The following is a 19,367-nucleotide window of genomic DNA, read 5'->3' on the forward strand; positions in this document are numbered from 1 at the left end:
TTGAGATCCACAGTGTATTCCCTTCTATAGTCCTGAGGCCTAAGAATGGTATAGTTGGCATGGTGATTTTGAATGAATACATGAATGAAGGAATCACCTCCCTTTTGCACAACTACCTTCAAATTTAATAAGATGGATTATGCATAGGTCACATCACTCTGTAAATAAACCAATTGATTGATCATTAGGACCAGTTCTTATGGCATAACATGAAGGGTCATGGGACACAATAATGGAAGCTACTTGCAATTCACTGGAATAGACAGGTCCAAGCTCTGAGCTAATGTGGCCAGGGCCATAGGACCATCGACACCTGGAGCAGTTGGCTTTAAGCCCAGTGCCCGCTTCTAGCACTTCACCTGAAGTCAATTCAAGGTAAGTCAATTCAGAAGACATTAAGACATAAGACAAATCCAGAAAACATTAAGATCTATGATATTCCAATTCTCTGCCAAACACCAAAACATAAATCCACAATAATAGAGAAAACAATGAAGTGTGTTTAAAGGAAAGCCCACGAATGCACCAATGTGCCCATTGAATGGGGGCAGCAGGGTGGGCCAAAGAAAGGTACAACACAGGGCATGGGGCAGATGCCAGACTAGGACATAAGTGTAGAAAAAAAATAGTACAGTGTGTTTGTAGGAAAACCCACTTATTCACTTTCACGCGGGGTGTCATGTGGGGTCTCAGCTCCCGCTCCCCACATAAGAATGCAGGATATGGTGAGGCCAAAAAAGAATACCAATGGAGCCATCGACAGGGGTGTCATACCACTATATTTTCACTGGCAGCTAGGCAAGACACACACACAGGCAGTAGGATCCACACAATCTACAATCCACTGTCAGCTTTTCTGCCTGCCAACCAACCAACCCCCCTAGCGTAGCCACGGCGGTTATATTAGTGGCTAATTGGCTAACTTATTACAGCTGATGGCGAACAAGTCACAGCTGATGGCCATCTACTACCCGAACCAGCACCTTTCCATGTGAGGCCGAGAGCCTGGAAACTGCACTCCTGGCTCTGTCCCCACATTTACATCTTAGAACGGAGTTACAGAGCCTGGTTTGGGAAAGAACTGAAACCTCAGAGAGGATCTCAGGAACCCAGTCACTGAGTCATTCAGCAAATTGGCTCTCCCACAAATTGATTTGTGACAAATAGGGCTCTTCCATGAGCACTGTTCTGGAAGTATGAATCGTAATAACAACGGCCAGTACTGCAGTTGATTCACCACATGCCTGGAATCATTCTCAGTCTCATCTGTATTAACTTCCATAATCCTCGCAATTAGCTCACAAGAAGGGTGCTATGATCATCCCTGCTTCACAGATGAGGAATGTGAGGTGCCCCAAGCTTAAATAACTAGGTTACCCAGCCTCCAAGCGGTAGAGCTGCTTAATGAATTCAGGGAGAGCCTTCCACCTCAACCACCACACCCTACCGGCAGCTGTAATCTTTGCCCTCCCATCAGAACAACTGCTGAACCCCATTCCTTCACATGTGTACACACACACACACACACACACACACACACACACACAGAGCTAGCTATTATCAAAAGCATAAATTTACACAATACATTTTGTTCCCATCGCTGAGTCCACAGGATTCATTCTGGTTTCTCCCTTTCTGAATGAGTGACTCTCTTCTCCAACAGTGTGAAACCTGGCTGCCATTATCCATAATACATTTACTTATTTGATCAACTTCCACTCAATATAGACAAACCCCGCACCATCACTTGACACACACGGATGCCCTCCTTACTCTCCTTAGGTTCTCCAAACCCTATTAAGCTCTCGCCACTCTCACCATGACACGCTCTACATGGGTTCCCAGGCACATGTCAGTCTGCTCCCCCATGGGGACACCCTCCCACCCTTCTTGGTCTCTGACTTGGAGTCACTGTGACACCCTTCTCTACCCGTCTCCCCACTACCAGTTATGTTTACCCACAATGCTGTCCCCAGCGATTTGCCTAGGACTGAATTATCCAGGAAGGACAGGTAAGGCGAGTGGAAGGAGAGGCAAAGCGAGTTGAGGCAGGTGGAAGATATAGGGGAGAAGGAAAGGGAAAGGACATAAAGGGGAGGGGAGGGACAGAGAAAAAAATTAAGAACCCTGTGCAGCTTCTGATGCCAATTGAAACTGATGAATGCGTGCAGCTTTTCTGCCCAATCAATTGACCAGTCGACCATCTTTTATTTCAGGTTCATTGTGTTAAGACAGTTGGGAGATGAGGATGGTTTACAAAGAGATAAAAGAAAACACGTTTCTTGCCTTCCAGAAACGTCAAGAGAGATGAGATGAAACATTAAATCAAAAGCAAAATATAATAATAAGTGCCTCAGCTGAGGATGAAAAAAATATGTGCTCCATAAATGTAGAATGAAACTATGAATGTGCTTTGTAAATAATGAACCAAGTCACAGGGGATTAACTCTTACCTACATTAACATATCAAACTGGAGTTCTGAAAAAGGCCCCACCCAGCCAGCGATTGTGAGGGTCAAAAACATTTAGTCACTGGCTCTCACTGATTCGATTCTCCTACTGTGCATGAAGGCAGCAGATAATACTATTGTAGAGAGATGTTGCTTGACTTGCTTGTATAACATACGGTATAAAATATTCAAAATAAAACATGGGATATAAATGTCACTACTGCAGTTATCACAATAATTCTTGTTTTTATTAAAGTTTGTGATAAAATTGTTGAGAAAGTTGTATTCTTGATCAGTGCTCAGGAAGAGTAGATGGTACTAAGTGGACGTGGATGGTAATAGTACTATGAGAACCCCAAATAAGCTGGGTCTACATATCTGGCACTTATTTAGCCACATCTTTTATACTACACAGCGTAGAACACTCTGTGTAGATACGGAGAAAGCTAAATGAATGTTCAGACCCCCTGGTTATCCATCAAGTGCAGTAGATAGAACTCATCTTCATTTCTGGGTTTTATTCACAAAGTAAATTGAGATCTTGGGTTTTGTGGGATACAGCTTCCTTGATGAACAAAGCGTAAGTCCTTAGGGAAAGTCAGGCTCCACTTACAGTCCCATCTCTCAACTCAGCCTTTAGAACAATTGGTTTTTGTGGTTGAATAAGTCCTTGAGCTTGTACTTCCAGAGGGATCTGGAAAGGTTAAACAGCATATGAGAATCGATTAATGAAGCATTGTCAACAACAGAAGCAAAGTAGACAAGAAACATTAAGAACAATAATGACTTACAAACATATAAAACTACTTTTACCATCATATATCTTGATTCCTAATACTTATTCAATAAGCTGTGTCAAGACGGGATAGTAAAAATATGCATCCATCCATTCATTCAACAAAATATCTACACAATGCCTATTATATACCAGGCCAGAGACAAAATCATGTTGGTTTGTGTTTGGTTTAAATTTTAAATAAAAAGGATGAATTGTTTTTAATTTAAACCAGATTCTTAGGCATTATGGCAAAGTATTTTGAAAAGCCATATAGAATTAATTTTGTGTGTATTGAAAATTGCAAGTATGTATTACACATTTTAATAGTGAGGACCATCCTTGACTTCTGGAGTCCAGTCACCTCTCCCAGTGGAACCCTTCCAGTTTCATGATGGGAAGAGTTCTTTGTGAAGCATTATGCCTATATTGTAACATGTCCTGGTTCTCAGCGGTAGTGTAAATGGAGAACTTCTGAAAGCCTATATAGTGTTTGACTAATACTTTTAGCTCCATTCTCACCCAGTCACTCCTTCAGTGTTGGGAGAGCCACCAACACAATAACCTTCTGATCTCAAATTGTCATGGAGGCAAACTGTCATGGAGGTTGAGAAGCACCAGCCGTGGATGACTGGGAGTTTGCAGGAGTGTCTGCCCCACCCAGTTGTGCCAGAGGCCCACTTTCTCTCAGAGCTCAGTCCCCTGCTTGTACACATTTACAGGGCGGCTACTCAGCTGCCCAAAGCCGCAAATAAGATGAGAACCATCTCAACCCTCCTCCTTTTCCCTGAGAAAGCCTCCTTAAGGGGGAGTGGATGAATATTAAATGCACGAGGCCTAGAAATAAGCCTTATTGTGCCTTACTTGATATGAACCAGTGGCAACTGTTCTCTGTTCTTCAGAGGAGAGATTCCAGGTCTTTCTATTAGTGTGAAACCTTTCTATTTTACAATTTAAAATCACACGTATATATTTCCTCTATAAACACTAGCACTCATACAGAATGCACATCATAAATGTTATCTGTTAAATTTTTCAAATTAAGATGCTTAAAATTTATCTCCAAGAGCTCTGATCAACTGCAAATCACTCCTTAATCATTTCCTGCATGAGTGCCAAGGAATTTATGAAAGGCACAAAATGAGGAGTTTTGTGCCTTTCTTAGGTTCAAAGAAAAGGAGCACGAGGCAGGATGATTTAACGACAAAGTATTAGGGGAGGTGACACAACCAATGATACCAGCCTGCAGTAAGCGATAACAGAGCAGAGGAGAGAACGGGTGCTGGACTAGATGGGGATGGCTCCTGGAGGGGCTTGAGATTTGAACTAGGACTTGAAGGATGAGAACAGAATGGGGAGGAGAGAGAGAGCATCACAGAGGTTTTATTCAGATATAAAAGGAGCCCAGCTTGAATGCAGGGGGCTCCCAGGAGGTGGGGTCAAGTAGCCAGGATGGCCTTGCACTGTGGGAGTCCTTCACATCTGGCAGAAAGACTTTAATCAGTGATTCTCAACCTTGGCTGCACATGAGAATCAACGGGGGCACTCTTACAGTCACACAGATGGATGATTTTAGAATCTGAGGTGACCTAGGCAACAGGAAGTTTTTAACCTCCCCACTGATTTCAGTGCACAGCCAGTAGTTGAGAACCACTGCTGCAAGAGCTTCTGTAAGTTCTGGCAGGAAAGAGCATTGTTCAAAAGTCACAACGTGGTTATTCTCTTTGCACTTCATGACTGCACACAACACTTCCTCTCCCTTCCAGTGGACTTGAAACAAATTTAAAACTTTGCTCAACGGACTGCACAGCTTCATGTCACGCTAATTGCGTTGATTCCAGATGACTTTTATAGTTGGGTTAATATAAAATCAAGACTTAGCACTCCAGAGCTAACAGGATCTTAAAGGTCACAGATGACCCCAAATAGAGTCTCTGGCATGTAGACTAAATTACCAAACAGTGAATGAGCACATTCATAATATACATGCATATATATCCCCCAGTAAGAAATATCTCCCAATACATCATTATGCATGCAGAAAGTTAACTGTCTGACCTGTGTTTCTTTGCAAGGCTTGAAGGAGAAATTCTGCAGGACTCTGACGACAGCAAGTTTCATGTTCATGAGAGCGAACCTCATGCCAATGCAGTTTCGGGGTCCAGTTCCAAAGGGCAGGTATATGTAAGGATTTATGCTGTCCTTGTTCTCCTTACTGAACCTGGTTCCACAACAGTAGATGAAAACAAATTAATGAAACATAAACACCACAACCCTTACATGTTTGGGGTTCTCGCTCAGACTCCTCAACCAGGAGTACACAGGATACTTCCGTGGGCTAGTCATTGAGATGCTGCTATGATTATTTTGCATTGAGAATTGTAAGCTACAGGTCCTTTCCATTCTCCTTAGGCTATAGGAGATTTCAGTCTCATTGAAGACACAAGATGAATGCTATTTAAAGGAAAATTTATCTTCAAACACTAAAATTACATTTAGTGTGAGATGTTCACCCTCTGAGCTGCAAGGAAGAAATGAGACTGAAGGAAAAGTGGGTTCCTGCCTCCACTCAAACTCATGTTGGTCATGCTCACGGAGGAAGGAAGCAGGAATAATGCCTCCCATTAGTTAATTGTTATTTTTTTCTTTCCCTTCCTTTCCCTTTCCTTCCCTGTCTTCTCTTCCTTCCCACCCTCTCCCCTGGCCTCTCAGCTTCTGTCGCTCTCTCTCCCACAGAATAGCATAAATCAGATGATTTTCATGGGCATATGATGCTACTGTACTCTAATCCCTGATTTCCTTGTCTGTCTGTTCCACTGGGCTATAAATTTCTTGATGGTTAGATCTATGTTTTATTTAAATTTGATTCCTCAATATTTGATTTTGTTAAAGAAAAAATCTGATATTGGAGAAAGTAATCATGGCATTGTTGTTACCTGTTTTTTAACAGTCTCCATATTTTGGAGAACATTGTCTATTTACAGACGATGTGCCTTAAAATAATATGGGAATCAGGAGAAGGGTGTGTGTGGATGGGACAGTGGACATGGGCTGATGGCTCTAAGGCAGGTGATGGCACACATAGATGTATTCAAGTATTCCATAGTATTCTACAGACACATCCCTTATGCCTACAGAAAATGCTCGTGTGTATGCCAAATGCACATATACTTGTGTATATCAAAAATTTTCTATATAGCTATTATTTTAACATTTGGATTTCTCACTGCCTGGCTCGCTTCCTCACACATAGTAAGCACTTACTCTCTGTTTGATGACTGAATGAATCAAACAGAATTACAAGATTGCCAACTGATATATAAAAAATGCTCAACATCAGCAGCTATAAGAGAAATGCAAATTAAAGCTAACCTCACTCTGGTTAGAAGGCTACTATCAATAGGACAAATCTACCACGAGAAAAGATGAAATAGTGCCATTTGCAACAACGTGGATAGATTTTGAAATTCTTATGCTAAGCAAAATAAGTCAGACAGAAAAAGTCAAAAACCATGTGATTTCACTGATATGTGGGATATAAAATTGAAAGCAACAAAGGAAAGAGACAAACTAATAAAGAAACAAAAACTCAAAGACACAGACAATAGTTTAGTGGTTACCAGAGGGTAAGGGGGGACGGGAGTGGTAGATGAGGGTAAACGGGATCAAACATATGGTGATGGAAGGAGAACTGACTCTAGGTGGTGAACACACAATGTGATATACAGATGATGTATTACAGAATTGTACACCTGAAACCTATGTAACCTTTACTAATGATTGTCACCTCAATAAACTTTAATTAAAAGAAAAAATTAAAAGCAAAAATACATAAATAAATAGAAGGAATACACACCAACAAAATGGGACAAAAACTAACAAACCCTGGAGAATATGTGAAGAAAAGGGAAACCTCATACACTGCTGGTCTGAATTTAAACTTGTGCAGCCACTATGGAAAACAACATGGAGGTTCATCAAAAAATAAGAATAGAGCTACCATATGACCCAGCAATACCTCTTCTGGCTATCTACCTGAATAATTTGTAAACATTTATTTGTAAAGATATGTGTACCCCTATGTTCATTACAGCATTATTTACAATATCAAAGACATTGAAACAACCCAAGTATCCTTTGACAAATGATTGGATAAAGAAAATGTGAGACACACACACACACACACACACACACACACACACACACAATGAAATACTACTCAGCCATGAAAAAGATGAAATATTGCTATTTGTGACAACATGGATAGATCTTGAGTGTATTTGGCTAAGTGAAAAGACTGAGACAGAAAAGGACAACAACAGCATATCACTCATATGTGGGATGTAAAACAAAAAGCAACAAACAAGACAAACAAACAAAAAGATACAAATAACAGAATGTCAGTTACCAGAAGAGAAGGAGAGTGGGAGGTGGGGGGAAGAAGGGTACAGAGGGTGAAATACAAAGTGCCAGAAGGAGACTAGCCTTCAGATAGAGAGCACACAATAGGGTATACCGGTGCATTATAAAGATGCACCCCTGAAATTTAGTATTAGTAGTATTATTATCCAAAGTTAGCCCAATACATTTAATAAAAAAAGAGAAGTACAGTAAGGATCTCTGGTTTCATGTTCATGAAACTACAGTGAGGAAAACTGCTGAGCTTGGAGGAACCACAGAGTTGCCCTGGTCCAGGAAACACAGCACTTGGTCAACAATAGCTTCTTCTTTCAATACGTATCATCTGTCGGCTCTACGCTGGAGCTAAGGACATGATGGCAAACGAGACAAGGTCCCTGCCATTAGGGATCTTACAGTTGAGCTGATAAAAGTCTGGATCCCAGCTAGTGCCTCTATTAGTTCATTTCAATTTTGTTCACCAATACAATAAATGGGAAATATCAGCTCTTTCCAGAGTTCAAGCTGTGCCCACAGGCCAGACCTTGGCTCTGAATTCCCAGGAGAGCCTGTTAAAGACTCCCTCTGCCCTCCCAAGGAGTGTCTTGATGTATAGAAACAGATCACTTCGCTTTGGAAGAGTCACCAAATGCTGAGAGTAGGAGGGAGCTACCACAGGACAGTAGCCACAGTGGTACCAGGGCCCTGTGTTCCCCTCCATACTCAATGAGGCGGTTTAAACCATCAGCGATGAGGACACCTGTCAGGTTCTCATCCTGTACTCTCATAATAACGCTACAAGAACGATGGCCAGTGTTTAAAAAAATAGAATGTGTGAACACTGTGGTAAACTCAGAGTGCTAAAGACTCCAGCACAGAAAAACTTAAAGAAAAAAAAAAGCTTATATTCCTAAAATCAGATAGTTTTTAAATAAATTATGGCCTATGCATATAATCACACACATAAATATGTATATGATGGTTCATATATACCTATATATGATTATATGCATAATAGGATGGTGTTTGTACTTTACTGTTAAATAATGTAAGAAGTTCAAAATAAAATGTATGACCATTTTAACTTAAAAAATATATGCATAGAAAAATGTCAATATGATATACATCACATTCTTAATGAGGCCTATTTAGGGTAGTGGAACTATAGAAAAACACAGTTTTCCTTTTCTAGTCTAGAATTTGTTAAACTTTGTGAGTAAACATAATCACTCTTATAACACATAAACCAACTTGTTAAAACAAAAAGAAGTAAAAATCAATTATTGTACAAGCACACATTTTCATCTTACTAACAGACATCAGAATATGCTTCAACCAGCCTGGGTCAGAGTGGGTTCTCTGTCCACGGAGCCCAGTACCTTTCAGGACGGAATTCCTCAGGCTCTGGCCAGAATGTTGAGTCTCGTTGAAGAACAAAGTTTGGCACCATCACCACTGTCCCTTTGGGAATGAGCACCCCCTTGATTTCTACATCCTTCTTACAGACCCTCTCAATTCTTCCAGCAACTGGGAATAATCTGAGAGTTTCATTCAATACCATGTCAAGATACTCCATCTGTACCAGGGCGTCATAGGTGGGAGGTGCCTGGGAAGAAAGAAACAGATTTTGATCAATTAAGATTTGGGATCAACTTTGAACTCAGCCTATGCAATACTCCTGAACTGTTAGGAGCTTCAAAGCACAACTTCTTTTTGGTAAAGGACCTTAGATTTATAGGCATTTTAACATCTGTCGTGTACTTTGACCTGCTCAATTGCCCACTGAGGTAGGTAGAGTAATTATGACTATGGGAGACTGTTGGGACAATTCCCTAAACAGGACCTGAAATCCCTCACATGACCATGTAGCGATTTTCCTTCATGAGTGAACAAATGTAACCAATAAACTATGACCTTTACTCTTAAGTGAAATGAGACAAAGTCACTGTTTCCTTTCAAAGGAGAGGCTTCACATCTGTACAAAAGTAAGAGAATGTGGAAAAGACCAAATTCTTGTTTAACATAGCAGTTTTTAGTTAAAAAGCCCTGCTTGCTAAGTTTATAAATATATATATGTATAAATATATATGTATAAAACATATAAATGTATAAATATGTATATATGTAAATTTAAACATATATATGTATATATGTATAAATTTAGCAAGCAGAGCCATATATACATATATATATATATATATATATATATATATATATATATATATATATATATAAAATTAGTGAAGCACACTATATTATGTAGAGACTCTATAAATAATTTGTGAAGAAACTAGCTCATTTCTGAACCAAATATTTCAAAAGGAGGGTTTGGCTGGATTCTACCAAGTGATATATGTCAGTTGGAAGTCAAAACATTTGAAACTCCAAAGAAAAACGCTCTAGGTTTTTATTCCCCAGCCCACATGAATGCATCATGTTCCAGACAGTGCAGCTACCAAAAAGTGGAGTCTCTTTTGCCTATATTCTGGGTAACAATGTGGAACAGAGAGTCCCACTCCCATCCTCCATTAACAAGCCATGCAAATGTGAGTAAGAAGTAAACTTTTGCTACATAAAGCCACTCAGATTTGAGGGCCAATCTGTTACTGAGACATAGCCTACCCTATCCTGACTAATACAGAATATTTGAAGATTAAATTCATTTATAAATGGAAGGCGTTTAGAATACACCTATATAGTAAACAGCAAATGTTAGCTTTAGTGTTGTTATTTCTTTGCAACTACTACTATAAAAAGGGCAGAACACAATGTTTCAGGTAGTCACAATGCTTTAATGAGCTTTCCATTTTACTGCAATCAAAAGAATCCCAAGATGGGCTTTCCCAGAGAAGACAGAAAATCTCTCATTTGGGTAGGCCCTAAAATCTTTCCCTATATTCGAAGGACCTATAACTTAGAAAGGTTTTTGTACTTGTCCAAAACCACAGTCTGCAGTCAAACTCATGCCTCCTATTTCCTACTCTATGCTCTTTTCCTGTATACGAGGTTTCTCCTAGTCTGCAAAGTTTGCCGAGGGTGCTACATAGCACTACTGGTGCCAATTCTCCACCCCTTCCTGTTCCTATGTCCTTTGCCATCTAACTCTGCGGATGCCGGCAGATTCTGAAAGGTCCCTACATAATTGTGTTCTTTCTCCTGCCCTCTGCCATTATTAAGAAGAACACACCCAGGCTAGTTTTCTGGAGTATGGGAGAAGTATTGAGATCATGTGGGTCTGAATCAGCCAAGCCAGCTTATCAAAGGCAGTCAAGATCAGCCAAGAGGCACACAAAAGCACGTCCAGCCGTATCAACATAGATAACTATCCAGAGACTTGAGCAATAAATGCTTATTGTTAATATTCACTGAGGTTTCTTGATTTTTACTTGGCATTATTATGGTAACAGATAACTGATATACTATGACAAGCACTTTTTTCAAGACCTTATATATACATTACCTAAGCTTTTCGATTTCTTTTGTTTCTTTACATCCTTCCTAAATAGTGCAGATGAAAGAATTGATGCTTATGTCCTTTGCAAAAATTCTAGGAACTGGTTAAAAGTCATTCTTGCTAAGCCTTCACATTCTCCCTCCCTTTCCAGGTATCACCTACTGACCTTATTGGGGAAAGTTGTATCAATCTCCTCCTGCAGTTTCTGCTGCACTTCAGGGTGAGTGGCCAAAAAATACGTAAGGAAGGAAAGAGTAGTGCTAGTGGTCTCATAACCAGCAAAAATAAAGATAACAGATTGGGCCACGAGCTCTAGATCAGACAAACCTAAAAAGAGAGGAACGACATTTTACATAGAGAAGGTCAATGTATATTATCACAATTTTGATCACAGAAAATCTAAATGAAACTCCCAAAGCTCTAGGGGAAAAATAGGAAAAGCAATTCAGAGTCAAACTGGGAGTGGTTTTCTTGCTGATGTGTATCTTACAAAGCCAGAAAAATGCAAAAATTATCTTAATCTAGCTTTCCCCAACGTCTATACTATCCTTGGCCACCTGCTCCTGGTATGCCACTCTCACCACTAACACAGATGTGTAATTTCAGAGATAGCATTTTTGTGTAACACACACAGTGTGATCAGTATGTTCTTCAGAGAACTCTAAAAGTAATTTAGCTATAAGTAATATGGGGTAGCATTCTCCCCAAGAAAGGAAGGAGGGAGGGAGGGAGGGAGGGAGGGAGGAAGGGGAGGGAGGGAGGGAGGGAGGGAGAGAGAGAGAGAGAGAGAGAGAGAGAGAGAGAGAGAGAGAGAGAGAAAGAAAGAAAGAAAGAAAGAAAGAAAGAAAGAAAGAAAGAAAGAAAGAAAGAAAGAAAGAAAGAAACAAAGAAAGAAAGAAAGAAAGAAAGAAAGAAAGAAAGAAAGAAAGAAAGAAAGAAAGAAAGAAAGAAAGAAAGAAACAAAGAAACAAAGAAAGAAACAAAGAAAGAAACAAAGAAAGAAACAAAGAAAGAAACAAAGAAAGAAAGAAACAAAGAAAGAAAGAAAGAAAAAGAAAGAAAGAAAAAGAAAGAGAGGGAGAGAAAGAGAGAGAGAGAAAGGTATAGATATAGATATATTTATACTGGTGTACTAGAGTAATCTCATACCTACTCTCTATAACCAACTATAAATATTCAGAAATTTTGTGAGATGGTGTCAAACCTTGGTAGTTTGAAATTAACCATAATGGGAGTATTTATATCGTGGAAATTAATACATGGATTTTTCTTATTTTGAGAGAAAGAATATGTTTATGTTTATCAGAGCTATGGAAATATATTTGATGTCCTTAGCTTTGTCCACTGAAAGGATTTAGACACAAAGAAACCTTAGTAGTAATGAGGATTCCCAAATCCCAGATTTTGATACTAAATACCATTATCTCATTAAATTAAAATAGAGCTCCTTGGTGAAATGGCTGATTCTAGAGCTGATCAGGGGAAATATAGAGAAACCTGGAATGGTTGACATGTAAAAGCAAAGAAGTGTGCAAAAATGATGGGTGAAAAGAATACAGTATACTCTGTATACTATAATGGTGGCCATATGTCATTATACATAGAATGTACAACCCATAGGATGTACAACACCAAGAGTGAACCCTAATGTAAACTATGGCCTTTGGGTGATAATCATGTGTCAATGTAAGTTCTCTGATTATAACAAATTATCCATACCTATGAGGGACTTTGATAGTCAGGGAGGCTGAGTATAGGTGGAGTGGGGGTACATGGGAAATCTCTGACACTTCCCTGCAATTTTGCTGTGAACTTTAAACTGCTCTCAAAAATAAAGTCTATTGAAAAATTCAAAAGAAAGTAAAGTAAAAAAGGACACCGAAGCCTACTTGAAAGGGCTCCAGTGGACAAAGCTGAAAAAATTGACCATCAACAAAGAGAGAATGATGAAAGACAGTAATTGGTAATATATGAGATCATACTGATATAAACAAACAAACAAACAAACAAACAAACGAAGAGCTCTCCCTTACAATGGAATATCAACTCATAAATGTAAAAGAAATGATGGAATTAGGAAGTAATCATTTCGCAACTATCACAGTAATAATGATTTTACTCAAAAACCATTCATGGATGATTGAACTGTAGGGGAAAGTTTGAAGAGAAAATAGAATATTTACTTAGTCTCAAAGGCTTCCACACAACTTACTTATTAGTTACAAAGGAAAAATAAAAGTTTACAGTAGATAAACTAGTGAACACAATTTCAACCAAGCGTTCCAAGTTAAGGTCACCCACACTGGGGCAACGTGCCTCCTGATGTGAGGGAGCCTTAAAGCAAACTTCCAGGCAGAGACTCTGATTCAGTGGGGCTGATGAGGCCAGAGAATGGGCATTGAAAACCAGCTCCCCAGAGGTTCTGATGTACAGACCACTGACTGATTTCTGGGCATAAAATACTTGTTTATGGTTGCCATTTAAGCTTTGAACAAAGTCATGTCTGCATACTTCTTGAATGTGCCACTGGCCTACCTTCGACCTCTGAACACGTGCCTTTCTTCAATTTGACAGAAACTCTTATCTGTGTAAAAGCCTTCCTGCACATTTTTACAACCAACCCTCTCTACCTCTGAGCTTCCCCATCACTAGCCCTCTGAAGCTCGTCTTGGGTACCTTTATGGTTGTCCATTTCTGCATCGTTCTGGGAGTTAATCATCAGCTGAAGAAAATCCACTCGGTGCTGGAAGCAGAAGGAGAAATTTCAATGACAGAAAGTCACTTGTGAAGTCAGAAATAAATGAGGAATGCAGTACTTCACCTCTTCCCTGAGAGTATGGCCTGTTTTAGTCCAGAAATTTGACTACTACAAATCTTGGAGAGTAGGATGTTTCCCTGAGGGAAATCCAGCCATCATGTCCAACTGCTTTTTGGTCTTAACTGTCTTTGATCTTCAAATTCTCTGATTTTAAACACAGCTTCCTCACAAAAGAGTTGCCTCCTCTCTCTCCTATCATGAGTGCTTGCTCATAAAAAAGTCACTGACTTCAATCATATTTATTTTCTCCATCCTTAACCCTTAATGAATGGCCACATAGATTACAACCCTGACACTTGCTGAGCTGATCGGCATATTTCCCATGAGTAGCTTCAAACACCCCACCCTCCCAGAACTCTGAACAACCTGCAGTGACATCCTGGGGTACCCAACCCAGTCCTCCTGAACTGCAGACATTCCTGTGCTGGCCTCCAGGCCCATTAAGGCAAAGTTTCAATGCCAAGAGACGACTATTGCCCTCTCCAGTCTCTGGCAGGCTCAAATTTAACATAAATTATGTTCCATCAGGTGGAAATTCATTGGAATTTCCATTGCAGAATGTGTAAAATAAGAGGTTTAGAGTTGATGTGATTCTTTGCCTACATAATATCTGGAGAAATTATAATACCAGAGAAATAATTTTTAAACAATAATTCTTTTTTGACAATTTATTGAAGGGTAGTATAATAGTATTTTTTTTATCTCAATAACATTCATGCAGTGACATACTAATTGTTGAGCCTATTATGTATTATAAATATTATCTTTCTGACTCATTTTCTTATTTCCTTCCCAAACCTCTACTTTCTTCATTCTCCATGAAATGTTATAACATTCCTGTGCTAACCCTAGAGTCTCTACCTACCTTTTAAAAAAAGAAAAGGGCACAAATCATATGGATACAGTGCAATAAATTATCAAAAGTGAACACACTCATGTAACCATCACCAGGTTTTACCTTTTGTTTATCTTGGAGACGATTTTCTTTCATCATTTTTACAGATTTTTTGAAAAACTCAGTAACACTTCTTGGAAACAGAGAGATATTTAATGCTTCAAAAACTGGGGTAAGCCATGGAAAGAATGCTATAGGAAAAAAGGAAACCACAGTGAAAATACAAAATGCACCTGGAGCAATTATAATTTTGTCTACCTATCAGAAGAGTAAAAGACACCAGCCTTCTCCACAAGAGAAAGACAACTAGTTACTCACAAGGGAGCTCTCATAAGACTATCAGCTGATTTCTCAACAGAAACTTTGCAGGCCAGAAGGAAGTGGAAGGAAATATTCAAAGTAATGAAACACAAGAGTCTACAACCAAGGGCATACAGAACATTATCCAAGGTAGACTACACGATAGGCCACAAAACCAGTCTCAATAAATTTAAGAAGACTGAAGTCATATCAAGCATATTCTCTGATCACAGTGGTATGAAACTAGAAATCACTTACAAGACAAAAACTGAAAAACACACAAACACATGGAGACTAAATAACATGGTACTAAATAGAATGGGTCAACAACGAGATCAAGGAAGAAATCAAAAGATACCTTGAGACAAATGCAAATGAAAACACAATGACCCAAAATCTATGGGACACAGTGAAAGCAGTCCTAAGAGGGAAATTCATAGCAATACAAGCTTACCTCAAGAAACAAACAAAAAAATTTTCACATAAACAATCTAACCTTCTGAAGCTGAACAATAATGAATGTCAACTACAATTTTATATATATGTATATATATATATATAGTTACAAGAAGTGGAGTACAGAATTAGGAATAGAGACAGTGGAAATGTAATGGTTGTGAGCAATGTCAGAAAGGTAGTGATGGGGGTAGGGGATTGTCACTGTGCGAGGGATATAAATGATAAATGTCTAACTATTACATTGCTTTATGCACCTGAAACTAATTTAAAAAGTGTAAAACAAAAACAACAACACAATCTAACCTTGCACTTAAAGGAACTAGAAAAAGAATAGCTAACAAAGCCCCAAGTGAGAAGACAAAAGGAAATAATAAAGATCAGACCAGAAATAAATGAAATATAGTCTAAAATAATAATACAAATGATCAATGAAACCAAGAGCTGGTTCTTGAAAAGATAAACAAAATTGATAAACCTTTAACCAGACACATCAAGAAAAAAAGAGACAGGACTGAAATAAATAAAATCAGAATTGAAAGAGGAGAAGTGACAACTGACATCACAGAAATACAAAAGATTATAAGAAAATACTATGAGAAATTATATGCCAACAAGTAGGACTATTTGGAGGAAATAGATAAATTTCTAGAAGTATGCAATCTTTCAAGATTGAATCAAGAAGAAACAGAAAATCTGAACTGCCTGTTTACTATTAACAAAATCCTCCTAGTAAAAAAAAAAAAAAACTCCCAACAAAAAAAAAAGTCCTGGACTAGATGGCTTCACAGGTAAATTTTAACAAACATTAAAAGAAGAACGAATGCTTATTCTTTTCAAAATTGTCCAAAAAATTCAACAGGAGGGAAGGCTCCCAAACTCATTTTATGAGGCTACTATTATCCTGCTTCCAAAACCAGACAAAGGCATTACAAAATAGACAATTATAGGCCAATATCCCTGATGAACATAGATGCAAAAATCGTCAACAAAATATTAGCAAACCAAATTCAACAATGCATTATAAAAGATCATACACCATAATCAAGTGGGATTTATTCTTAGGATGCAAAGTTGGTTCAATATCTGCAAATCAATTAATATGATACACCACATAAACAAAATGAGGGATAAAAACCATATGACTATATCAATAGATGCAGAAAAAAACATTTGAAAAAAATCCAGCATCCATTTATGATTAAAAAAAAAAAACTCTCCGCAACCTGGGAACAGAGGGAACATACCTCAACATAATAGAGGCCATATATGACAAACACAAAGCTAACATTATACTCAATAGGCAGAAACCAAAAGCATTTTCCTTCAGATCAGCACAAGACAAGGATATGCACTTTCACCACTTCTATTCAACATAGCATTGGAAGTCCTGGCCAAATGAATCAGACAAGAAAAAATATAAAAGGCATCCAAATTGGAAAAAAAAAAATAAGTAAAACTGTCATTATTTGAAGATGACATGATACTACATATAGAGAACCCTAAATAGTTCACCATAAAACTATTAGAATTGATAAATGAATTCAGTAAAGTAGCAGGATACAAAATTAATACTCATAAATTGGTTGCATTTTATACACCAATAATGAACTATTAAAAAGAGAAATTAAGAAAATAATCCAATTTACAATTGTGTCAAAAAATAATAAAATACCTAGAAATAAATTTAACTAAGGAAGCAACAGACTTGTACTCAGAATATTATAGGAAACTGAAGAAAGAAATTGAAGAAGATACAAGTAAATGGAAACATACATTGTGCTCATGGATAGGAAGAATTAGCATCATTAAAATGTCAATACAACTCAAAGCAATCTACAGATTCAATGAAATCATCAAAATACCAATGGCATTTTAAACAGAACTAGAATAAATAATCCTAAAATTTATATGAAACCATAAAAGACCCCAAATAGCCATGGCAATCTTGAGATAGAAGAACAAATCTGGATGTATCATGCTACATGATATGAAACTATATTACAAGGCTATAGTTATCAAAACATCAATGGTACTGGCATAAAAATAAACAGAAAAATCATTGAAACAGAACAGAGCCCAGAAATAAACCAACACCTATATGGTCATGACAAAGGAAGAAGACTATACAATGGGTAAAGACAATCTATTAAATAAATGATGGTGGGAAAACAGGGCAGATACATGCAAAAGAATGAAACTAGACTATATATTACACCATATACAAGAATAAATTCAAACTGGATTACAGACTTAAATGTAAGATCCAAAACCATAAAACTCCTAGAAGAAAACATAGGCAGTAAATTCTCTGACGTTGCTATTAGTAATATTTTTTTCTGATATATCTCCTCAGGCAAGGGAAACAAAAGGAAAAATAAATGAGATTACATGAAACTAAAACATTTTTGCACAGCAAAAGAATGGGAGAAGATATTTATCAATGATACATCTGATAAGGGGTTAATATCCAAAATATATAAGGACCTCATACAACTCCCCCCCCCAAAAAAAAGATCCAATTAAAAAATGGGCAAAGGACCTGAATAGAGATTTCTCCAAAGCGGACATACAAATGGCCAATACACATATGAAAAAATGCTCAACATCACTAATCATCAAAGAAATGCAAATAAAAACCACAATGAGATATCACCTCACCCCAGTCAGAATGGCTATCATCAACAAGACAAATAATAGCAAGTGCTGGAGAGGCTGTGGAGAAAAAGGAACCCTCATACACTGTTGGTAGGAATGCAGACTGGTGCAGCTGCTATGGAAGGCAGTGTGGATGTTCCTCAAAAAATTAAGAATAGAATTACCATATGACCCAGCAATCCATCTCCTGGGTATCTACCCAAAAAAATCTGAAAACATTTATCTGTAAAGATACATGTGCATCAATGTTCATTGCAGCCTTATTTATGGTGGCAAGACTTGGAAACAACCAAAGTGCCCTTCGATAGATGATTGGATAAGGAAGATGTGTTATACACACACAATGAAATGCCATTCTGCCATAAGAAAATATCAAATAGTGCTATTTGCAATAACATGGATGAATCTTGAGATTATTATGCTAAGCAAAATAAATCAGACAGAAAAAGTCGAGAACTATGTGCTTTCACTGATATGTGGGATATAAAACTGAAAGCAACAAAGGAACAAGACAAACAAATAAAGAAACAAAAACTTATAGACATAGACAATAGTTAAGAGGTTACCAGAGGGTAAGGGGGGAGAGGAGTGGTAGATAAGGGTAAACAGGGTCAAATATATGGTGATAGAAGAACTGACTCTGGGTGGTGAGCACACAATGTGATGTACAAATGATGTATTACAGAATTATACACTTGAAACCTATGTAACTTTACTAACCATTGTCACCCCAATAAAATTATTTTTTAAAAAAGAATTGAAACAGGTATTCAAACAAAAACTTGTACATGAATGTTCATAGCAGCACTATTTACAATAGGCAAAAAGTAGAAACAACCCAAATGTCCATCAACTGGTGAATGGATAAACAAAATGCAGTGTCCATAAAGTAGAATATTATTTGGCCATAATAAGAAATGAAGTACTGATACTTGCACAACATGAATGAGCCTTGAAAACATTCTGCTAAATGAAAGAAGCAAGCCACAAAGACCACATATTATGTGATTTCATCTATATGAAGTGTCAAGCACAGGCAAATCTATAAAGACATAAAGTTGACTGGTGGTTTCTTAGAGCTAAGGGGAGTGGGAGGTGAAAGTTAAAACTTACAGGGTTTCTAAGTAGACAAAATTGTTCTAACAATTGATATCATGATTGTT

The 19,367-nt window shown here is 37.9% G+C and overlaps 1 protein-coding gene across 1 annotated transcript in view; it reads right to left on the minus strand.

The window, feature by feature from the left end:
- Positions 1-2,138: 2,138 nt before the first annotated feature.
- LOC308500126 (cytochrome P450 3A12-like) overlaps positions 2,139-19,367 on the minus strand; it is a 35,157-nt gene continuing 17,928 nt past the window's right edge. Inside the window, exons 8-13 of the mRNA XM_081054331.1 lie at positions 14,854-14,981; positions 13,754-13,820; positions 11,244-11,404; positions 9,003-9,229; positions 5,284-5,446; positions 2,139-3,144 (exon numbers count right to left, since the gene is read on the minus strand). Of these exons, the coding sequence (XP_080910457.1) occupies positions 3,049-3,144; positions 5,284-5,446; positions 9,003-9,229; positions 11,244-11,404; positions 13,754-13,820; positions 14,854-14,981 (842 nt within the window). The 3' untranslated portion in view covers positions 2,139-3,048. The remainder of the gene's footprint in view (positions 3,145-5,283; positions 5,447-9,002; positions 9,230-11,243; positions 11,405-13,753; positions 13,821-14,853; positions 14,982-19,367) is intronic.

This window comes from Rhinolophus hipposideros, assembly GCF_964194185.1.
Source record: "Rhinolophus hipposideros genome assembly, chromosome: 7".
Lineage (NCBI taxonomy): Eukaryota > Metazoa > Chordata > Mammalia > Chiroptera > Rhinolophidae > Rhinolophus > Rhinolophus hipposideros.